General features: G+C 48.0%; 1 protein-coding gene and 1 non-coding gene across 2 annotated transcripts in view; one reads left to right on the forward strand and one right to left on the reverse strand.

The window, feature by feature from the left end:
* The window catches only part of LOC124722887 (homeobox protein prospero-like), a 59016-nt gene that overhangs the window by 5287 nt on the left and 31670 nt on the right, over positions 1-22059 (reverse strand). The window contains exon 7 of the mRNA XM_047248062.1: positions 2333-2477. Within this exon, the coding sequence (XP_047104018.1) occupies positions 2333-2477 (145 nt within the window). The remainder of the gene's footprint in view (positions 1-2332; positions 2478-22059) is intronic.
* On the forward strand, positions 6699-6773 carry Trnap-cgg. The gene has a single exon. It is a non-coding gene; the product is annotated as a tRNA-Pro (tRNA).

The following is a 22059-nucleotide window of genomic DNA, read 5'->3' on the forward strand; positions in this document are numbered from 1 at the left end:
CAGTTTTAATCTGCCAGGAAGTTTCATATCAGCGCACACTCCGCTGCAGAGTGAAAATCTTATTCTAGCAAGGTACTTGTTAACAACTGAAAATAATGACAGTTGTTTCTAGTCGTAATTCCATTTAAACCTTCGTGAATCCCTCGTTAAGTGTTGACGTGTTACGATATTGAAATGCCAGTTACAGCCTTAGCACGCCTTTACCACAGTGAATAGAACTGCCAATTCCAGAACCTAAAAAGTACCAAAGCATTAATATTAAAGTCAGTTAGTGATGCTCGAGACATAATAGACAGCGACGAGGACAGGGACTCGACAGTGGACATTCAGCCACTCTACTGAGTCTCCTTTACTGTAGACAGTGGACCACGAGAGGATGTTGGTACGACTGCCTTACGTTCAGCTGCTTGAGCTTTCTAGAATTCCGTAACTGCTGTACTTCGTAGAAGTCATGCATCCAAACATGAACTAAAACAGTTAACTGGCATTTCAAGGCACAGTCGTAAGAGTAGGTACTACCTGCTAGAAATAACATCAATCGACATCAACAGCTCTAAAAAAAGATGATTCCCCATTTAAACCCCAAGCAAAAATTTTCGATTTAAATTCTGTAATACATTATTTAAAAATATAGTCTAATATACCTCCGCCTCACAAGCTTTCACTACAAGCCGCATCTGCCCGCAATGAACATTCCAAGCGTCTCTTCCCCTATTCCTGTCTAATGATTTAAAATTGGACAGCGCTTTACACAGCACTCCGTCAGCTTTTAATCCTCCGTTGCACTTAAAACAATTCACGATTTGTTACAGTTAGGTATCAACTTTGCTCCTAAAGGAAGCGAAATGCAACACTGTCTTTTCCTGAAGAGTTGGGAGAATACTTCATATAAATGGATATACCAAGAGTACCTGACAAAGCAACGAACAAATGTGAGAGAAGCCGGGAAATTCCGACGTCAGAAATACCCTCCATCGTTGGTGCTGCTCCGACGACTCACCGCTGCGTGAGTGAAAGGAAAGTGAGAGTGATGTTAGTGAAAATGTCATTTTGGAAACGTATGTAATAAGTTTTCGAGTATGGACTTCTGACATTCAAAGACTGAATAATTATGGGGGGAAGGCAGTGTACCAGTAAACTAAATATCGGTGAACAACGACCGTGAAGCGTCAACCATATAATGTAGAATGCTTATATCTTCCAGAATTTCTCGATAAATACATATTTACATCTTTATTTCTGAGCTCTAAAGTCCTAGCGGATCCAGAGTCCGTTCTCTTTCGCATTAAGTAGATTAATAACAAGTATTGTTAGTTGCAGACGAAAATATTTGTATGCTAATTTGTGGAGGGAATGTGATTACATTTTGGATGATCTGCCTAGAGCAACCCAGAATCTACTTTCTTATGTAATGAGGAGAAAAAGGCGAACTTCTAATTTAAAAAAATAAATAAATAAATTAAGAAAATAATAAAATCTACAGATTTTTAAGTACCACGAGCACAGGTAAATTACAGTGTAATATATTCCACATAACGGTTTGATTATTGACAGTGACTGCGGAATTTTATTCTGTATAATTCTGAATTGCACTGAAATTATTTGATCTTTAATTTCACATTTTATTAAATTAAAAATCATGCTATTTAACATGCAAGTCATCATTTGAAGTGAATCCATTTCATAGAAGCAGAAAAGATAGATCTATTCAGACTTTGCAAGGCTGTTGTGCCACTGACAGTTCTACAGTTGAAGAGAATGAAGTAAGCTCAAAATTTAATGTCTTCACAGACATTTCATCGTGTTTGGCCTTAGTCGAAGTCTCGGACGTGTGATACGCTGTGGAACGTACAGCGTTCGCACGAACTATGAAGAAGTTATAATAAAATGTTCATTGACATCTTACTGTTTGAACAATCATTATCTCATATTACTGTAGCAGTGAAGGGTATTCGAATGGAAAATCAGCTAGTCATGGGCTTGTTGATGACTGGTATCAAGCTGGTAACTACAGTAATACTGTACAGAATCTGAAGTGGACTACCTTAGTCCAAATACACTGTTTAATGAATCTAACACTCATTTGCAACAGATCAGACATGACTTCTTGAACTCCATTTGGACGGACTATTCATCATCCTGATTTCAGTGGCAGACACTGAATAGAAGAGTAACTAATTTTCATGCAGGATTCTTGCGAACTGGTCGTTTGTCTTTTCTTTGGCTACGTACAAAAAAAGGCGTAGAACAGTAAGGCAGGTGAGATCGTGCAAGCACTCAAGCAGATGTTAGGAAAGTTAACTGAAGAATGCCGCACCTGTGGTCCCCATACCTCTATGTGGTTGTTCCTGTTGTAGTGCAGGTTGAGGACTCGGTAGATCTCCGAGTCTGCACCCACATGGAGATCGTCTGCGTTCTTGATGCCTTCGCTGACCGCCTGTCTCGCATACTTCTCCATCTGGATGTAATAGAACTCCCTGCAACACAGATAAACCGACGATACATTGCACGACTGTCTATAGAGCTTACACTGCACGGAATAATTAGTCAACTTACAACATTAAACGGGCAAATAAATGCAGTTGATATCAGAAATTAATAAGGATTTCTAAAAATCTGTTATTTTCTGACGGACATTACACGATTTTATCAAGAGTTTGACCATTATATTTGTTGCACAGATAGAAGTGGAAAAAGATTCAGAGAATAGTAAGAAAGACTTTTTTTTAAAATTAGAGATATGATCAATGTCCAAGCACACGAAGTCAGATGGTTTATGTTATGTTAACGGTAACTCAAATGTGTTACGCAGTGCAGGGTGGGGCAAATGAAAGCGGAGGAAGAAACGACCTACAGTTACTTCCAACGAGATGGAGCAACTGCTCATACAGCCGACCCAACCTTGGAGCACATTTACACAATCTTTACGCCCGACAGAGTTGTTAACAGAAGTCAGTTTGGTCGCGGCCCCAGCTGGCGTCCCAGGTCACTTGATCTGTCAGTGTGCGATTACTTTTTGTCAAGTCTAAGATGTATGGCAACAATCTTTATAGTCTTCATGAACTGCAGCAGAACATTTTCGACGAGAATGCAGCTATTCCAGCAGTCCAGCTTCGATCCGCCTTCACCATCTTGCTGACCAGGGCCCAGAAGTGCCAAGAGAAGAACGGAGGTCACTTTCAACAGTGCTACAGCCAGGTTATTACTGTATTTCCTTTCCTCTGCTGTGTTTATTTGCACCCTGGAACTCTGTTCTCTGGGTCACTTTTATTTTCTCCACCCTCTATTACTCAAGCGAAAGAAACGAATGTCACAAAATTGGATGCAAGTAATTCAGGTACAAATGTATCACTTTAAAGAAATTCTGGTTAGTCTATGTGATTCATATCGGCCAGTAGCAACTGCATCCAGAGCTCTTTGTCACGAAATCTCGAAAGTACTTCGAGTTTCACCGCCGTTCCCCTTGCAACTGAAAATGCCACACAGCTGTTAACTCTAAGCGCTTCCAGTAGCGTTGCTTCTTCATTTTTTTTTTTTTTAGTTGTACCAGACAATGTCGTACACCACTTAAATGTCAATATTAGAAGGTATTCGCAGGTAAATGAACGTCACCCTCCTGACAACATATGTTATTTAGCATATGTAAATATCATACAAGCTCTACTCTCTACATTAAGAACATTGTACATAGTGATGCTGATGCTGCAGCTGCTGCTGTTGCTAATGATGATGATGCTGATGATAATTAGGTAGATCCATCACTGCAAGTCTAGTATTCTCCACTGTGCCTCTTTTCCACCATCATTTTCGTAGCTGCGTAGGATGCATTATGTTGATGTACTTATTTACTGATATCTTCTTCTTCTTCCGAGCGTCTTCCCAGTCACCATTTCTTCTACTACATCTTTTATTACACAGTCTGTTCTCATCGAGTAGAACCGGACAATCACCCATCCCAGTGCTAGCAAAGTCCGACAGCGCTTAACTTTAGTGATGTGACGGGACCCGCTGTTACCACCGCGTTTATCATCATTCAATGTTCCTCACAGCTGGTGTCCATTTTGTGGGTACCTACGTGGACTACACAGAGAGTAAGATCCGATCGAGCCCGAAATGGAAACCACAATGAAAATCCGATGAATCTTTGCACAGATGTGTCGGACAGTATCTGCAGTACGTCCGCCGATTGCGTCACGTTGCTCTTTTTAGTCCCGAGCGCACAGTGAGCACGTAAAGATGCCTAGGAAATAGTGTCTCCTGCCAAGTGGGCCTGGTGAGATATGTCGCCTGATGGCATGCAGCCCACACAACATAACAGTCATGCGTTTCCTCCTTCATCACAATTCTCAGCCGCACTCAGGTGTGGCACAGAAGGTGATGCTGCAGTGTTTTCGATGGTAAGTATTTCATCATCTACAATACAGCCTGTAATATGCTCCCCCTGAGTTTCATCTCTTCTCACATGAACCGCTGGCTATGATGGCAACATTTTGGCACAGACAACGAGCTGTAGACCAGCGTAGAGAATTGGCGGAAGGCACAGGCTGCTACCTGACATGAACAGGGCAGTCGAGAGTTGGAACAACTGTAAGACAAATGTCCAAGTCGGGGCGGTGACTATCTAGAGAAATAACTGGAAGGTGTAGCTAATTGTTGCAACAAATATAACATTTTTTTTATTTTCATAGTGGTCTCCATTTTTGCGACCGATCGGACCTTACTTTCTGAATTGCGCTCGTATTATAAAGACGTAGCATTAGTGTCTTTGGCGAAAAACACAGCCTTTCTGAACAGTTTTGTATATTATTCCGTAGGAAATAGAGCTTCGTTTCCTTGATGGGTCCCCTATTCATGTAATGAATATGAGTTGGCTTGCGCAGCTCAGATCCAGGGTACGTTTTGTTCATGACCCTAGCTTTCCGAGTAAAATAAATAAGTGAGTACGTAAAAATTCTAGGAACTGATGGTAGTTTACCCAGTGTTTATTAAGCTACTTCCTAGTAATACAGACCAGCTTCGAGAAATTTCCGTGCCAGACTGTTGTATGATTTTCTTTTTTCTTTCCTAGTTCCTTTGCAACCGAGGATATGGCAGAATGAACAAAAGAAACGCCTCTCCCCTTCGCTAGCGTAGCACGGGAAATAGAGCGAGGGGGAGACATTATGTTCCTCAAGAGAATGGCTTCTCCGCGATTATAAGTAGCACTTTACACGGTGCCAAGTTACCGTGTGAGTTTACCGGTCGTCTAAGCGACGAATGGGACGTGACTCCGGAAGGCGGGCAGAGCGAGAGAGAGAGAGGGAAAGAGAAAGCGCGGAGAAATGATGTAGGGAGAGCGAGGCGGAATGCGGGCGTAGGTGGGTGGATGGCATCGAAAAAGAGGCGCTAGGCAGATCAATAGAAGACAACGGCTCCGGCGTGAATGGGGAGCAGGAAGCAATACGGGCTGCGCGGGCTCAGCTGCACGTGTTAAACACGGAGTGGGACACGCCGCGTCGCGGGAAAGAGGAGGCGTTTTAAGGCCTCGCCGGGGCTAGTTAGGAAATGAGTCTCGCGCGCCGCGAGCGGGCGCAACGGAACGGCGCATTTTCACGTTTTGCGCACGCCTCCACCCTCGCGCACAATTGTCCATTGAGCTGCCCAAGTACAAGATGTCAACAATGCGGCCGTTGTCTGTATCACATGTCGCGCCGCGCCGCTCAGCGCAGCGCCTCGCAGCATTAGCACGGGCGGGGCGCGGGAGAGCGGGCGAAGAATCGGCGCCGTGTGGGCGGAACACTGTGCTGCGGGGGTGGAGGCGCGAGTGCGGAGGCGGAGGTGGCGGCGGCGGCGGCTGCCTGCGCGACGCGGCGCGACACAAATATTGGCCTTCAGCGCAATTAGAAGGCAGTCGCGCGGCGCAGGCACTGTCCTCGCCGGCGCGCACCTCAATAGCAGTCGGGGCCATTACTCCTTCCTCAACTCGCAGGAGCCGTGTAATTTGTAAGATTGGTCCCGGGCAGGCCGTGCTGCTCCTTCTCTGCCTGGCAGCAGAGACAAGGTCCACATCAGTGTGTGTGTGTGTGTGTGTGTGTGTGTGTGTGTGTGTGTGAGTGCGAGGCCCTCGCGCCGTCCCGGACAGAGGATAGCCACCGAGTACCTCTAGCAGACCGACCGTCGCCGACGTCGGGGGACCGCAAGCCTGCATCACGCATTGCGCGAAAAAGAAAAGTGGCCCACGAGTCTTCGTGGGGGGCGCCAAGCATTGTAGCACTCCCTTGTCTCTCCCGAGCCCCTGCTCTGCGTCGTAGAAGGGTTCTGGGTTTATTATGCGTCTCAGCTCTCACACAAATTAATTAGGCTCCTGCACTGAGTTGTATCCGAAAACTAGCGAGCAGTCGGTGTGCGATAGCCTTCAGCTTACGTATAATTTCTTTGTGTTACTTCTGCAATTTACATGAATGTATTCTCAGTTGCGAATATGGACAAACATCAGCCCAATGACGACAATGAAAATTAGTTCCGGACCGCGAATCAAACACGAATATCCCGCTTTAGGCGAGCGGATGCCTTACCCGCATTGGCTATCCGTCCACGACTCACCGATAGACCAAACTTCATGCGTCGTAACGTAACTGACAGCTGCTACCTGGTATCGGCGGAAGGTAGGAGACGAGGTACTGGCAGAAGTAAAGCTGTGAGGACGGGAGGTGAGTCGTGTTTGGGTAGCTCAGTTGGTAGAGCACTTGCCCGCGGAAGGCAAAGGTCCCGAGTTCGAGTCTCGGTCCGGCACACAGTTTTAATCTGCCAGAAAGTTTCGGATAAATACGATGTTGGAGTACCTGTATTGTTACGAAGTACGATACAATGTTCCTTCCGACGTGCATATAAAAATAATTGAAGTAGACGGTTTCGACATATCACACAGTAATTGAAGGTTAGAGGGCATATTCACAACACTGGAGATCCACTGTTAGGGTGGGTGTGAGTTGGGGGACCATCACATGTTAATAACTGTACCATAGCGAAGATGAGTTTAGCAGCCCTTGAGCGCGGTCAGAGGGGGGAGGGGAGAGAGTGGGAGGGTGGAATATGGGAGATGCCACTGATCTCTACGGCCTGTGTTTGGATGCGAGACAGCGACCAAAAATGTAATTTAATCATTTATAAATACAAGCGACGTCGAAGGAAGGATGCGTTGCGATTCTCGCCTATTGAACTCGGAAGTTATATCAAGTACTCCAGCTCAATAGTGTAAACGACAATGATTAAGAAAGAAAGAGTGAACAGATAACTTGCTGGGAGGAAAGAAGCGTGATGGCTCAAGTTAGACTGCCTTTCTTCAGAGACGGAGACAGACCGATTCGAACGGCAGGAACGATCAGTTGGCTTACTGTTATGGATGGAGAAGGAAGTGCTTCAGATTGACGGCAAAGCATAAAATGTAGGGTGTGATTTTGACATATTTGGCAATTAAAGCTGACGGTTTGTCATGCTGGTTTGTGTTTTCATCAAAACGGTTTATTACTAAATACAGGAACCGCGCGACTGCTACGGTCGCAGGTTCGAATCCTGCCTCGGGCATGGATGTGTGTGATGTCCTTAGGTTAGTTAGGTTTAAGTAGTTCTAATTGATGACCTCAGAAGTTAAGTCCCATAGTGCTCAGACCCATTTGAACCATTTTTTTATCTTACGTCTGGTTGTGTGAGCAGATGACAGAACGGCCTGATACTGGAATTTGGTGGAAGAGGATGTGGAGAGAGGGTAGATTTATGGTTGTGAGATGTGTAGCACTGTAGAATACTGGAAATTTGAGAGGGACGGTGAAGAGGTTGGCGTAGAACGTGCGTATGGGTTGGATGTAGATGAAGATAGAGGGAGAATTTAATGTGTTGGCAAGGGATTTGTGTGGAGGGGGGTAAGCATAAAAGCAGATGTGGAAGGTCATACATAGAAAACGGTCAATAATCTGGAGATATTAGTAGACTTATTGGGTACAGAAGTCAGGGTAATCCCAGGAAAGGTGACACAATTACAGTGTTGTGCGTGTTACGTCAACAGATCAGGTTATTCGACCAATGAATGATATTGGTAGTAAAGGTATCTAGAAATCGTCACTCGGGCATTGTCAGGGAGGCACATAAAAGAGTTTCGAAACAGCCATTGGGGAGTTCAAGAGATCGACTGGAAGAGAGCAACACAGAGAAGTACTCGAGGGAGGATGGGGAAGTTTGTTGAACCAACTCTCTACGATCACGGGACAGGTGCGATTGGTGCTACATCACTCTCGAGAGTCAGCCGCTCGCTGTCATCCCAGTGTCGGCGGCTGCGCTATTCAGTGTTCACCGGGGACGAAACACGGCGGCTGACGCTCGAACAGGACCCACTGAGGACTGTGAGCCGGCGCTCACGCACCTGTGCGCCGCGTCGGCGGCGCCCGCAGAAAAAGCGCGCTGGCGCCACCTCCGCGCCGTAATTAGCCCGGCAGCGGCCGCGGCCCGCGGACTCCTTGCGAGGAGCAGCTAGCAGCAGCAGCAGCTAATGCCTGTATTGGCTATCCGGGCGTGGCGGGACACTCGGCTGCACTCGTTTCCCAGCGACCGCCGGCTGCGCCCGCGTTCCTCTCTCTCTCTCTGTGTCTCTCTCTCTCTCTCGCTCTCCTCCCGCGAAACCTCGCCCTTGGAGCGAGCGGCAGGCGCGCGCGCGCACGAGCTCGCTCCACGGCATTCCAAAGTGAAAAGGCTATAGAACTGATACAACCGCAATTCGCCGCAGATGATAGCACACCGACAAAACGGCTGGTGCTTCATTATCAACTGGCATCGCACGCCCCCTCACCCTCTTGTGTCGCGATAATGGCAGCGCACGAGCAAGGCGGCTCTGGAGAGAGCCAATTAGCACGGAGCTGGGAGCTGGAAGCTGCTGCTGCTGCTGCTGCTGCTCGCCTCGGCTCCGCTTTTTATTCGGGCCGACGACGACGGCGGCGGCGCCGGCGTCGCGGCGTCGCACCGCTCGTCTCGTCTCGTCCCGTCCCATCTCGTCTCGGGAGCGGCTTTCAGACGGCGTCCCGCCAGCGCTATCCGCGCGCACGGGGCCGGAATTAAATGCGTAAGGCACTTTCAAAAATTAGCGCCACCTCTCCCGGGCCGCCTTGGTGCTCCGTGCCCTTTGTGGGCGCTGTCGTCACCCGCTAGCTCGCGACCGGGGGCCGCGCAGACACGGGGACGCTGCCCTCCGAGTCGATGGCAGTGCCCGTGTTCGCTGACGGCGCGGCTAAGCGCCTCCTTCTCACCTACTGACACCTACAGCAAGTGCGCCCTTCTTTGCATAAGCGGCAGCTGCTGGATGTTGGACCCAGCATCCCGTCACCCCAAATGGTGGTATGTTTAGCGTTACGTTGACTCTGAGGCCATCAGACTTGAAGCACTCAGTGCTACAAATACAGGGCGCTCCGAAATCCCCGTTATAAACTTACAGGACTTGTAGAGAGGCAAGAGCACATAATACACTGAAGAGCCAAAGAAACTGGTACACCTGCCTAATATCGTGTAGGGCCCCCGCGAGCACGCAGAAGTGTCGCAACACGACTTGACATGGACTCGACTAATCTCTGAAGAATAGTTGGAGGGGACTGACACCATGAATCCTGCAGGGCTGTCCATAAATCCGCAAGAGTAAGAGGGGGTGGAGATCTCTGCCTAACAGCACGTAGCAAGGCGTTCCAGATATGCTCAATAATGCTCATGTCCGGGAAGTTTAGTGTCTAGCGGAAGTGTTTAAACTCAGAAGCGTGTCCCTGGAGCCACTCTGTAGCAATTCTGGGTGTCGTATTGTCCTGTTGGAATTGCTCAAGTCCGTCGGAATGCACAGTGGACATGAATGGGTCCATGTACATGTCACCTGGAAGAGTCGTGTCTAGACGTATCAGGAGTCCCATATCACTCCAACTGCACAAGCCCCACACCATTACAGAGCCTCCGGCAGCTTGAACAATCCCCTGCTGACATGCAGGGTCTATGGATGAATGAGGTTGTCTCGATACCCCTACGCGTCCATCCGCTCGATACAATTTGAAACGAGACTCGTCCGATCAAGCAACACCTTTCCAGCAGTCTAATGTCGATGTTGACGGGCCCAGGCGAGGCGTAAAGTTTTATGTCGTGCAGTATCAAGACTACACAAGTGGGCCTTCAGGTCCGAAAGCCCATATCGATGATGTTTCGTTGAATGGTTCGCACGCTGACACTTGTTGATGGTCAAGCATCGAAATCTGCACCTGAAACCGGGTCCTCCACAAGGCAATCAGACACGCTCACTACTCAGCTACGGTCGCGAACTGTAGGCAATGAACAATACGATAAAGCTAACCACACATTTTTGCACGATGGTGCTCCACACCTGTAATACGTTTAATGAAAGGCATTGATACACACTATCGTCCGATTTATAAACTATGCTGAACTGTTCTGCTAGTTTCAGTTATGTGGACCATCTTCTGACGCTGTACCGAAATTCGTTTTTGCACCTTGCTTACTAATGTATGAAACCTAGTTGCCCTAATACTGACTTGTGTAATATAATATAAATGGCAGAGGTTGCCTGCATAAGTCAATATTAAAGCAACTACGTTAGCTACTTAGTTGTATCGTAAATCATATTAACAGTAACGTTATATGTGGAAGTGTGAAACATCAGAAAGCTACATGCTAAAATTATTTTTTTTGTCCAGCGCGAAAGGATGGTCCATCTACACTGACACCAGTAACGCATTTCAATAACGTTTATACTGCAACTGATGGTGTATATCAATATTTGTTTCATTCGCCGTGTACCCAGTACTGTGGATAATGCATGACGTTTTCACTAAAGCTGAAGGATTGATCTTCGAAGTGCAGTTAACGTGATGGCCTTCCGTGACACTGGAGGCGACCTTGATCTGTGTCTCCACCTCTACCACTTTCCCCATTACGTGCTGACAGGCTGAGTTGGTGTATATGGTTGAAAAACACCTTAATCACCACAGCATTGGTGATTCAGTCGGCAGGAGAAACAGTGATAACGTATTTTTACAACTAGAGCGCAATGTAAATTACATAATTTACTAATATGAGTGGGTTGCCCCGAAATACGGCATTTACAGATATTAAAATAGGCAGAGTACGATATTTATCAGTGGCATCAGCTGGTGAGCCTGGTCGGCAAAAATTTGTTTTGTTTTGTTTCAACGCCACACACCAGCTGATACTAATGGTTCTACTTCGTAGATTTTAAGAAACGAAGATGAGCTATTTCAGCCTAAAATAGTCATATGAATAGGTTACATGATAGCCGGCCGCGGTGGCCGAGCGGTTCTAGACGCTTCAGTCGGGAACCGCGCGACTGATACGGTCGCAGGTTCGAATCCTGCCTCGGGCATGGATGTGTGTGATGTTCTTAGGTTAGTTAGGTTTAAGTTGTTCTAAGGTTCTAGGGGATGATGACCTCCGATGTTAAGTCTCATAGTGCTCAGAGCCATTTGAACCATTTTTTAGGTTACGTGATATGGCCTGCTCTTTGTTTAGAAAAACATATTTTCCGTCTCCTCGTCAGCAGCCTCATCCTCCCTGTCAGTTCCTCGCCTTTTCCATTCTGAGTTTCTGTTCGTCATGCGTGTTGCATCTGGATATACATCCTGGAATATAATTCACGCAGTGCCTGTTCACAGCTGAATGAAGTTTACTTTATGAAGGCGACAATGCATTATCCACAGTACAAATGACGACTTGAATGCCATTTCTGGGAGATACACGTGAATATACGCTTAATTACCATGCAGATCACATTTTTCTTACTCTTGGTTCGTTTGTGACATGTTTGCGACGAGATAGACTTCCATTACATTTACGCCTTCAGGAGCGCGGCAGCGTCGTCTAGCAGACAGCTGACGCCGGCTGGCGAACGCAGCATTTGGGGCGGCGCCGGCAGTTCTGCAGAACGAGGTGAGGCGTTTTCGCAAAGGAGCCTTGGGGGCGAGAGCGGTGCCTGGCACGCATTGTGCTGCCCGCCGTACGCACGCGACTCACACCGGGACACGCCCACGCAGTGCGTGGCAACTGCGGCACGCACACGGAGGTCAGTGTACCAGTTACCCGCCGTCGGGCCTCCATCTTTCTGCTTCAAATTAGTTCATCTAAACGCTCTCTTTCTGTGGCTACGTATTTCTCTGTCTACAGTCAGATGTGTCCAGGTACAACGTTAGCAACACGCATCACATCCCTAGTTGAAATCAGGCGGGGAAGGCCTTCTTATTATTACGTTACTCACGTAACCTAAACAACGGTACTCTTTTAATTTGTCACAGACTTCTTACTTTGAGAATGAACAGCGTCTACCTCAGTTACGACCTCGCCATATAACATTTTAGTCGAGCTGAGTCCAGTCTGACCATTCTACGTCATGATTTCCAATGTTACACCCGAGCGAGGTGGCGCAGCGGTAAAACACTGGATTCGCATTCGGGAAGGCGGTGGTTAGAATCCTCTTCTGGCTATCCAGTTTTGAAGTTTTCATTTATTTCGCAAAATTACATAAGACAGAGGCCGGAGTGTACACGACTGGTTACCTTCGCTCTCCATCACCAATTCAAATTTGTTTTCTTTCTCTAAAGACACCTTCGTCGACGGGACGTTAAATCTTTTCTGCCTTCCTTTCCAGTGCTCCCAACAGATTCTGAGAGCGCTCTCTTCACAAGACCGATTTCTTCGATCATTCTTGTGGAAATTGTTATAGGTTACGTGGCGCAGATTAGTTCATTGTTTCGCGTACAGTATTCAGGTTATTATTTCTGTCTAAATGTAGAAAATGATGTTCCACAAATAGTAATGATCTTCGGAAGCGACTTTTCAAGTGGTTTCCTCGTTATTTTCGCTCTCGTCACGAGAAATTTATGCACTATAACTTTCGGTCCACGTGTCTATTTTGCATTCGACATATCTGTCACGTAATAGGCAGAAATGAGTCTGTAAATTGTAACACTTATTCGGATCAGTCATTGGTAAAGCACTGGTCACGAGAGCAGAGGATTTAGTTTCGAGAGCCGGCTAGACACACGGTATTGATTCACCTCGAAAATTTCACTTTAGTGTTCAGTGTTCTCCTCTGCAGGTCTGTCAGCGGCCCTTTCCTGATTATTATTGAATCACAAATTTCGCAACTTCTGCGTGAATACTATTCCAGAAAATACATCACGGAAACGTATCGTGCTGTGATGGCGAATTGTCACACCCTAGTCAAAAGTTATCTGCCTACTCTGTCGCAAGCCCACTGTTTTAATAAACAAAAGATGAAAATAGAAAGAGATACATTCAAGTGGTTAACGGCACGGAACTAACAGTTCGACTTTGACACTTTTGGAAAAGTTTTCTGCTAATTTAGCAGCGTATTTGTTAAAGCAGGTCTTTGTGTGCGCACAGAAGACTGAGTTGACTCAAATACAAATAAGTGAGGCCATAATCCCGCAGCTCTACGTCTCTTTCTCAGAGAGATTTAGCTCCTCCAATGATAGATACCATACCAGACAACAATTTTCCTTTATCCAACTCTATAAATTATCAGGTTTACTGATTCCTCCCAGTTCATGTCCGCTCATTGTAGATCCTTTGAAAAATTTCGTTTCCAAGTATTACGATGTCTTTTTCTATATGCATCAGTTGGTTTCCAAGACGGTGCCGATTCGCCATCTTTCAGCAACGATTTTACGGGAGCTGAGTAGACCATTTCTTCTCTGCACTTCATCATTTGAAACGCGATCGCGATAGCTGAATTTCAAAATTCGCCTCAGGCATCATTTAAGGAAAACATTGAGCTTACTTCTATACGGTATTCGGTAGGATGACAGAGGAGTACAGCCAAAGCTGTTTGGATGGGCTTCCCCAATGGACTGCAATCGTTGGAAGACCCTACAACCTTTTCCAATTCTGCCGGTGATGTCTACATCTAAGTCCCGTTATCAAAGACAAGACTGTCTAAAAACGTACCATTTGTGGTAATCATTACACCACGTAGGTGAACGTTTGACTCAAAGACAGCAATAAGTAAGACCACAATCACGCAACTCTACCCGACCTTGTCTAGAAACGAGGTATCAAAAAACACACACACCTTAACTGGTCACCAGCAACCCAGGTCAGTAACAAATTGTGATTATCACATCGTCCCCTAGATGAAAACTTGACCCAAAAAAACCGATAAGACCATAATTACGCAACTCTTCCTGCCCTCACTAAGAAAGAGGTACTGAAACACGTGCGTGAGTACAAACCCAAACACACACGCTACATGTGCCAACCCTCGCTGACGCAGACACGCGAAACACCAATACAGCGCCTCGTTCAGATGGACAGCGTGACTCGCGGTGCTTCCGGCGAGCTCCCAGCAGACGTGGAGTGTTGGCTCGACAACTAAGGGCCGCCGCCCACCGCAGACGGCACTGCCCTCGACCGTCGCGTGACCTCTCCCACTAGAGGGCAGCAGAAGCGTCGCCACAGCCCAAAGACGCTCCGTGTTTTTCCCCTGGAAGCGGCGGGGCGTTGTCTGCGCGCACGCTATCTGCGGACACTTGCTTCATTAGCGTAATGAAAGTGATTAACACGAGGCCGCAAGGCGCCTCCGGACGCCCGTTTCGGGTCTCGCCGCGGACGGAAGGGGAAACGCGATATTGCGGGGAGTCGGGTGTCACAAGGCGCTTCTTCAGGCCTCTTGCCGTCTCCCGCTCTGCGGCTATATTTTCACCAAAAAGGTACGTATGTCGTAATGTCGCGACTTCTAACGTTACTGTTAAGTACATACACGGGACACTGTCACATTAATATGGTCTCGTCATATATCTACAGCGAGTAGCTCAAGACCATGTGATCTGCACTGGCGCAAGTAGTATGACAAAGCGATTACAAGTTTCCTGTACGCATTCCGATGGCAGCCATTACGACGAAAGAAAGCTGAACCAGTGTTGCCTTAAAGGGTCGTCCTGTGCTTTCGATGCATAGGGTTTGTATACCGTCTGCGAGTTTCTGGGATGGCAGCCATTACGACGAAAGAAAGCTGAACCAGTGTTGCGTTAAGGGGTCGTCCTGTGCTTTCGATGCATAGGGTTTGTATACCGTCTGCGAGTTTCTGGGAAGGATTTGTGGCAGCCTTGAGAATAGTCGGCAGGACTCCGCACAACCAGGAGCACCTCCAAGGATGTCCAACATAGCTTTGGACGAAGCGTCGGGGATAGAGGAGTTCCATGGACCACTGCCATACAACCCGGAAGAATTGTCAGCAGCTGAAGCATCAGGTCGTGAAAGCCTTCATGACACCTCAGTGTTCCCCACCTGTTTTGCACTGGCGGGTCTGACTGCCATACAACCCGGAAGAATTGTCAGCAGCTGAAGCATCAGGTCGTGAAAGCCTTCCACCTCAGTGTTCCCCACCTGTTTTGCACTGGCGGGTCTGCCTCTCGTAACATCCAATGATCAGTTCCGGATTACTTAGGCAGGGTTTGTAAACCGTCTGCGAGTTTCTGGGAAGTATTTGTGGCAGCCTTGAGAATAGTATTAATGGTAAGTAAGAAGCTCAAGCTGCATTAACCTTACAACTGAGAGACTGCACCACTGCGCAATACGTTAATATGCCGCAGTGTATCAATTCAAGGAAGAAACAAGCAAGTGGGTAACAAGTTTCTTTTCGTCAGCAACAGGTCAACAAACTCTGTTTCTAACAGGCTCTGAGGCAGTTCGATGGTATATACACCAAAGCTAAGGGTTGAACGTCGTCGGAAAATATTAGATTTTCGATGACAATACCGAAATTGGACTGTTATCGTCGATTTGTCGTTAAGACACACTCTACAACTCCTAGACGTTCGTCGCAACATTTCTGGGACACCCTGTCATCCTACCGCATGGATGACGTTTCCAGACATGGGTTCCTACCTCGATTTGTTCTTCAAGACACCCTCTACAGCCTCTCGAAGTTTGTCGCAATATTTCTGGGACACCCCCTTTATTATCTCATCTTGTAGCTTAAACCTATTTTCGTGTGAAGTTGCACCATTCTACTTTGTCGAACAGTTTTCCCCGGTCGACAGATCCTACGAACGTTTCACGATTCTTCGTAAGTCTTGCTTCCGCTATCAAGTGCGACGTCATAACAGCCTCTCTGGTGCCTTTTCTTTTCCTGAACGCAAACTGATCGTCACCTAATAGACCCATAGTTTTCGTTTCCATTCGTTTCTACGTCATCCTTGCCAGCAACTTCAACAAATGAGTTGTTGAGCTGACTGCGCAATAACCCTCGCACTTATCTGCCCTAGAAGTGAAGTCTATTCCAATGAAAATGCTGAATGGTAGTATGAACGCTGAATAAATTTTTAGCCACCAAGATCGCTAAAAATCAGTTATTCACATATTACTAGTATCGGCAAGTCGCTGTTGGCATCTTAGAATCTGCAAAAGGTGAGACCGAAAATGCTAGGATGCAGTAACTAACATAACAGCAGAGATAATTATAACCAAAATTTGCAATACACGGAATAATAACATACCTATTTTTAAATCACTACAAAAATGTTCAAATGTGTGTGAAATCTTATGGGACTTAACTGCTAAGGTCATCAGTCCCTAAGCTTAAACACTACTTAACCTAAATTATCCTAAGGACAAACACACACACCCATCCCCGAGGGAGGATTCGAACCTCCGCCGGGACCAGCCGCACAGTCCATGACTGCAGCGCCTTAGACCGCTCGGCAAATCACTACACAATTTTCTGTTTCAGTACAGAAACTGGTGCCATACGGTGTATGTTAATGTTGGTATCCTGAAATGTACTAGAAGTCGGCATGTCAGTTTTGAAATAACAGCCATGTACACACATTTAAAATTGACTTGCCGACTTCTAGCATAGCTCACGATACCAACAAGAATATACATTGTGAAGAACCATTTACTGTATAGAAAGAGAAGTTCGTGTAATGATGTAGCCGGCCGGAGTCGCCGAGCGGTTCTAGGCCCTACAGTCTGGAGCCGCGTGACCGCTACGGTCGCAGGTTCGAATCGTGCCTCGGGCATGGATGTATGTGATGTCCTTAGGTTAGTTAGGTTTAAGTATTCTACGTTCTACGGGGCTGATGACCTCAGCAGTTAAGTCCCGTCCCACAGCGCTCAGAGCCATTTGAACAATTTTTTTTGTAATGATGTAAACACGGGCATGTTCTTATTCAAAGTATTGCGACTCTTGGATATAATTATGATTGCTATTATGTTAGTTGCTGTATCCCAGCATTTGTGGTCCCATCTTTTGCGGATCCGAAGGTGGCAACTGAGAATTGCTCAAACCGGTAATCTGTGGTAATAAATAATTTTAGCGATCTTGGCGATTGGCACGCTGACGATGTCTGGAATGTATAGTGACTGGTAGCTTAGACGGCGTTTGGGAGGTATACCTATGACGTAAACTGCCAAATTGCCACGCAGACCACTGCCAGTCTCTGCCTTTAAACACGTGTCGGTTCTCAACTCTACAGGGAGCAGCGTTTGTCACGGCGGCCTATCTCGCAAATTAGGGCGACGATTGGCGCCGGCAGCGGAGGAGACGCCAGCGAGACGGCGCCGCTGGGCGTTTCTGCAGTCGGAGGCGGACGCTCGGGGCGGGGCCGACGGGAAGGGCCGTCCCGGCGCGCTGCGTCGGCGTCGGCGTCGGCGCCGTCGGCGTCCGCTGCCCGTGATGGATGTTTTACAAACTGCGCCAAGGCTGCGGCCGGGCGCCGCGCTCGCGCGCCGCGCTAATTTAATGGACTACTTAATAAAGACTAACTCGATTAAGACGGCCCGCCGGTGTCGAGTTGCGGCCGGCCGGCCGCGTCCTCCCGTCTGCGCCGTATCCGCGGGGCCGCCCCCGCCGCCCCCGCCAGACGGCGATTAGGTCGGCCACCGCCGCTGCCGCAGCGCCGTCACGCTAATCAGTTCGCGTTATTTAATGTTTCCGGCCGTCCGCTGTAGTGTGCGGAACGTCCCCCTCCTGCAGGCGGTGCGTCGCGCGAGGCGCCTTTCGTGGGAAATACGGCGGTCTTGTCTCATCACTCATCTATCGATTGCTGCCTGATTTCTTCCCAGTGAAATGTTTTGACGTTGGCTTAAATGGCTCTAAGCACTATCGGACTTAACATCTGAGGTCATCAGTCTCCTAGACTTAGAACTACGTAGCCCTAACTAACCTAAGGACATCACACACATCCATGTCCGAGGCAGGATTCGAACCTGCGACCGTAGGAGCCACGTGGTTCCGGACTGTAGCGGCCATTTTGACATTTTAATGCCCCTATTACACGAGCCACTTCGTTGTCTCACTCACCTACAGTGTAACTCATAAGAACGACTGCGTGAAAACTACAAAGTGTAAAGAAAAATTATACATATAAGTAGACGTTCATCTCTTTAAATTCACACTGGACTCGCATTCGGGAGCACGATGGTTCAATCCCGCGTCCGGCCATCCTGATTTAGGTTTTCCGTGATTTCCCTAAATCGCTCCAGGCAAATGCCTGGATGGTTCCTATGATAGGGCGCGGCCGCCTTCCTACCCCGTCCTTCCCTGATCCGACGAAACCGATGTCCTCGCAGTTTCGTCTCTTCCCACAGACAACCCAACCAACCCCCCCCCCCCCCACCACGTCCGTACGCTGTGGCGTAGTTATATAAAAATGGTTCAAATGGTTCTGAGCAGTATGGGACTTAACATCTGAGGTCTTTAGTCCCCTAGAACTTAGAACTACTTAAACCTAACTAACTTAAGGACATCACACACATCCATGCCCGAGGCAGGATTCGAACCTGCGAGCGTAGCGGTCACGCGGTTCCAGACTGAAGCGCCTAGAACCGCTCGCCCACACCGGTCGGCGGCGTAGTTACAGAGTCCACCACTAGAGGGCAAGCGTGTCAGACAATGAAGACAGATCATCTGCTCCGTGTTGTTGCACTTGCAGGCAGGCAGCCAAATGAACAGATTTCTTAAGTAAACTTTTGTCTTGGCGCCTTGCTGAGCGGCAATAGTAGTGGCAGCACTAATGAATTCCGCGCTTACACTGACTTCTCCACGTCTCAAGCTGTCTCCATACTGAGCTCCTGTAAAGTGAATTAAAAATTGCAGGAGATGCACTATCCGCTGATATCTGTCTCTTTTCTGCATGCCTTCCAACTTCCACGCAGACACCTCCTGAAGCCCTGGAGATACTTATGAATTACCATGTATAAGGGGCAGTCAAATGAAAACCGAACACCCGCCATAACGGGACCATGGAATATTTCCACTCAAAAGTAACCACCGCATGCGTTAACATATTTATCCCCTCAGGAGACGAGACGATCGATTCCTGTATCGTAGAACGCGTCGGCCGCTGATGCCTTCACAACCGCACCCACTCTCTCAGGATGATGTCTCCCACTTGCTGCAAGTCTCATAGATTTGCTGTTAATGAAAAACTAGACGCCCTAAAGGAAATGACTCCGGCTAGCGAGAAAGCGAACATTCAAGACACATAGGAATTAAAGACAATAGCTGCCGGTGGCCAATGATTGTGTATCACCGGGGAAATTTGAAAATTTTCAACTTTCCCCATTGACATAAATTAACGTCCAACGACAGCCGTCGTCTTTAATTCCTTTGTGTCTTCATCCATATTGTCTTCAGGGTCGAAATGGTGTCTGTTCTTTCGGCCATGGCCGAAATAATAGCCCACTGGTGGTCAGAAAATGTGTGAAATGCTTGTAGGGATCTTAAAGGGCAGATTGTACCGAGACATAAATATTAAGAAAAAAATTCGATACGTTGCTCCGTTTCCGAGTTATTTAGCATAGAAGTTAGCAAATCGGGGCGTCGCGCGCTCACATTCAAGCGGCCTAACAGGGGCGGTGTTGCCCAACGAGTGCTTTGTCTCGTTAGCTGAAACTTGAATTTACGCGCGCGACGATCTGATTGGCTAACTTCAATGCTAAATAACTCGGAAACGGCGCAACGTACCGAATTTTTTTCGTAACATTTATATCTCAGTACAACCTACCCTGCAACATCCCTACAAGCGTTTCTGACATTTTCTGACCAATGGCTATGACGACCTACGATCTCTTCAGTGGACATACACACAAGCACGAACTCTTAAAGGAATCTGCGAGACGCCGCCAGTAATGAGCCTAACGAACCGGGACACTACATCAGTAGTGTGTGGCGTAAGTTAAGAATTTGGGCACGACGGGAGGCCTGCTAGCATAGCCCGTGCGGCTGTGGTGACATGTCAGAAAGAACAGACACCACGTATATATATAAAGGGAACACTGTTTGTACTTGCTAAGCCCAGCTGGGAGGTCGTGGATGTGTGCGGGCCTCCTGCCTCAGAACCCGGTATGGCCGCTCCTAGCGGGCGCACACGTGCAACGTCAGGAGGAACGAACAGGTTAGGCCGCCGGCTGTTGTGTGCCTTACGCGCTAGGCGTTACGCACGGCACATACGCACTACTTATCTCGGGAGGCGCGGTGCAGCGGCACAGCGGCCGGATCGTTAAAAAACGGCCCCTAGGGAAGGAGCAGCAGGGGTGGGCGGCGGGGCACGTGGGCGGCAGCTCCTGGGGTGGGGGCTGCTTCTGCTACTCGCTCCTCGAAAAATAAAAATAACTGCGAAAAAACTCGACATAAACAGGACGTGAGTGAGCGGATTGATCCGCGGCCCGCCCCCCTCTGCAGCCCCCCTGTGGCCGCGCTTACCTCCTACCCCCCCTCGTTCCCGCCGCCCTCTGCGGCCCCACCCTCGCTCCCTCGCGGCCGCAAGTGCCCCCTCCTACGCTGCCGCGTGTTTCTCTGTCTCCCGCCACACAGTAGAATTACCAAGTCAGGAGTCACTTAATTAAAAATTACTTAATTACGGTCTTGGCTCTAATTAGTGAACATGCCTCTTTTTTCCGGTTCTGTCCCTTGACGTTCACGCTCTTTATCTTTGTCGCTCTCCCTCGGCGCTCGGGCGTTTTTCTCCGTCTCCGTCTTGCCTTTGCTTCCCCCTCCTCAAGCGCTCCCCCCCCCCCCCCCGCCACACCACCTCCCTCTCCATGCGTGCGTAATTGCTATTCTTAACCTATCCTAATTACTATTCATTATTTCAAGGTGCGGCGTTCGTACGGCGAGCATGTGAGGCGAGGAGTCCGGGCGTGTGTGCGCCCGCGCCCGCACCCTCCTCTGGCTCAAATTGTTGCTCACCTCCGCAACCCTTTACGTTCGCGGCCTCTCGTTCTACTTTTATTTTCTTTTTTGAGGCGGGAAAGACAAAACAGAAGGAGGAAAAGGACCGCAGCGCGTGTGTCTAAACTGGGGAAGAAACCCGGCGAAGCTCATAATGGCCGCGCCTTCTCTTAAGGGAAATGACTTCCTCGTAACAGTTTAATGTCGAATTTCGAAAAAAAAAAGGAAAGGACGCCAGTGCTACAGTCACAGGCCCCCCGGTGCACTCACCGTGAATTAGTGTGTGTGTGTGTGTGTGTGTGTGTGTGTGTGTGCGCCCGTGAATTAGTGTGTGTGTGTGTTTGTGTGTGTGTGTGTGTGTCTGCGTTGGGCGTCGCGCACCACACGCAACAAAACCATCACCGCGGCTGTGTTGAATGCCCCGTTCCTTGATTCCCGGTCGCGCATCTTTGGTCACGAGCGCGCACGGGGGTGCTAATTCGAGTCGCGAAGAGGAGATTTTTTTTCAGTGCGGGAAGGGAAACTCAGCATAGCTTGCCTTCCCTACTTGCAGCATGGCGTTCTCCTTTCTCCGTGGACGGTCGCAACGAGATGACAGAAGATGACAATAGCGGATTAGCTGAAATCGTTGGTGGATTTGAGAGGTAATTTGTATAACAGAAGATGCAGTTGTTGTCCCGTAATTTCCAGGACATTTTACATGTTAATTGTTTTCTAATCCTACAGTCCGTTGATACTTTTCGCTACCTGTCATCAGAAGAACCATATCAGAACTATTACACGAAACGAACAGTAAAGCCGGCCAGGGTGGCCGAGCGTTCTAGGCGTTACAGTCT

The sequence above is a fragment of the Schistocerca piceifrons genome, chromosome 1 (genome assembly GCF_021461385.2).
Source record: "Schistocerca piceifrons isolate TAMUIC-IGC-003096 chromosome 1, iqSchPice1.1, whole genome shotgun sequence".
NCBI lineage: Eukaryota > Metazoa > Arthropoda > Insecta > Orthoptera > Acrididae > Schistocerca > Schistocerca piceifrons.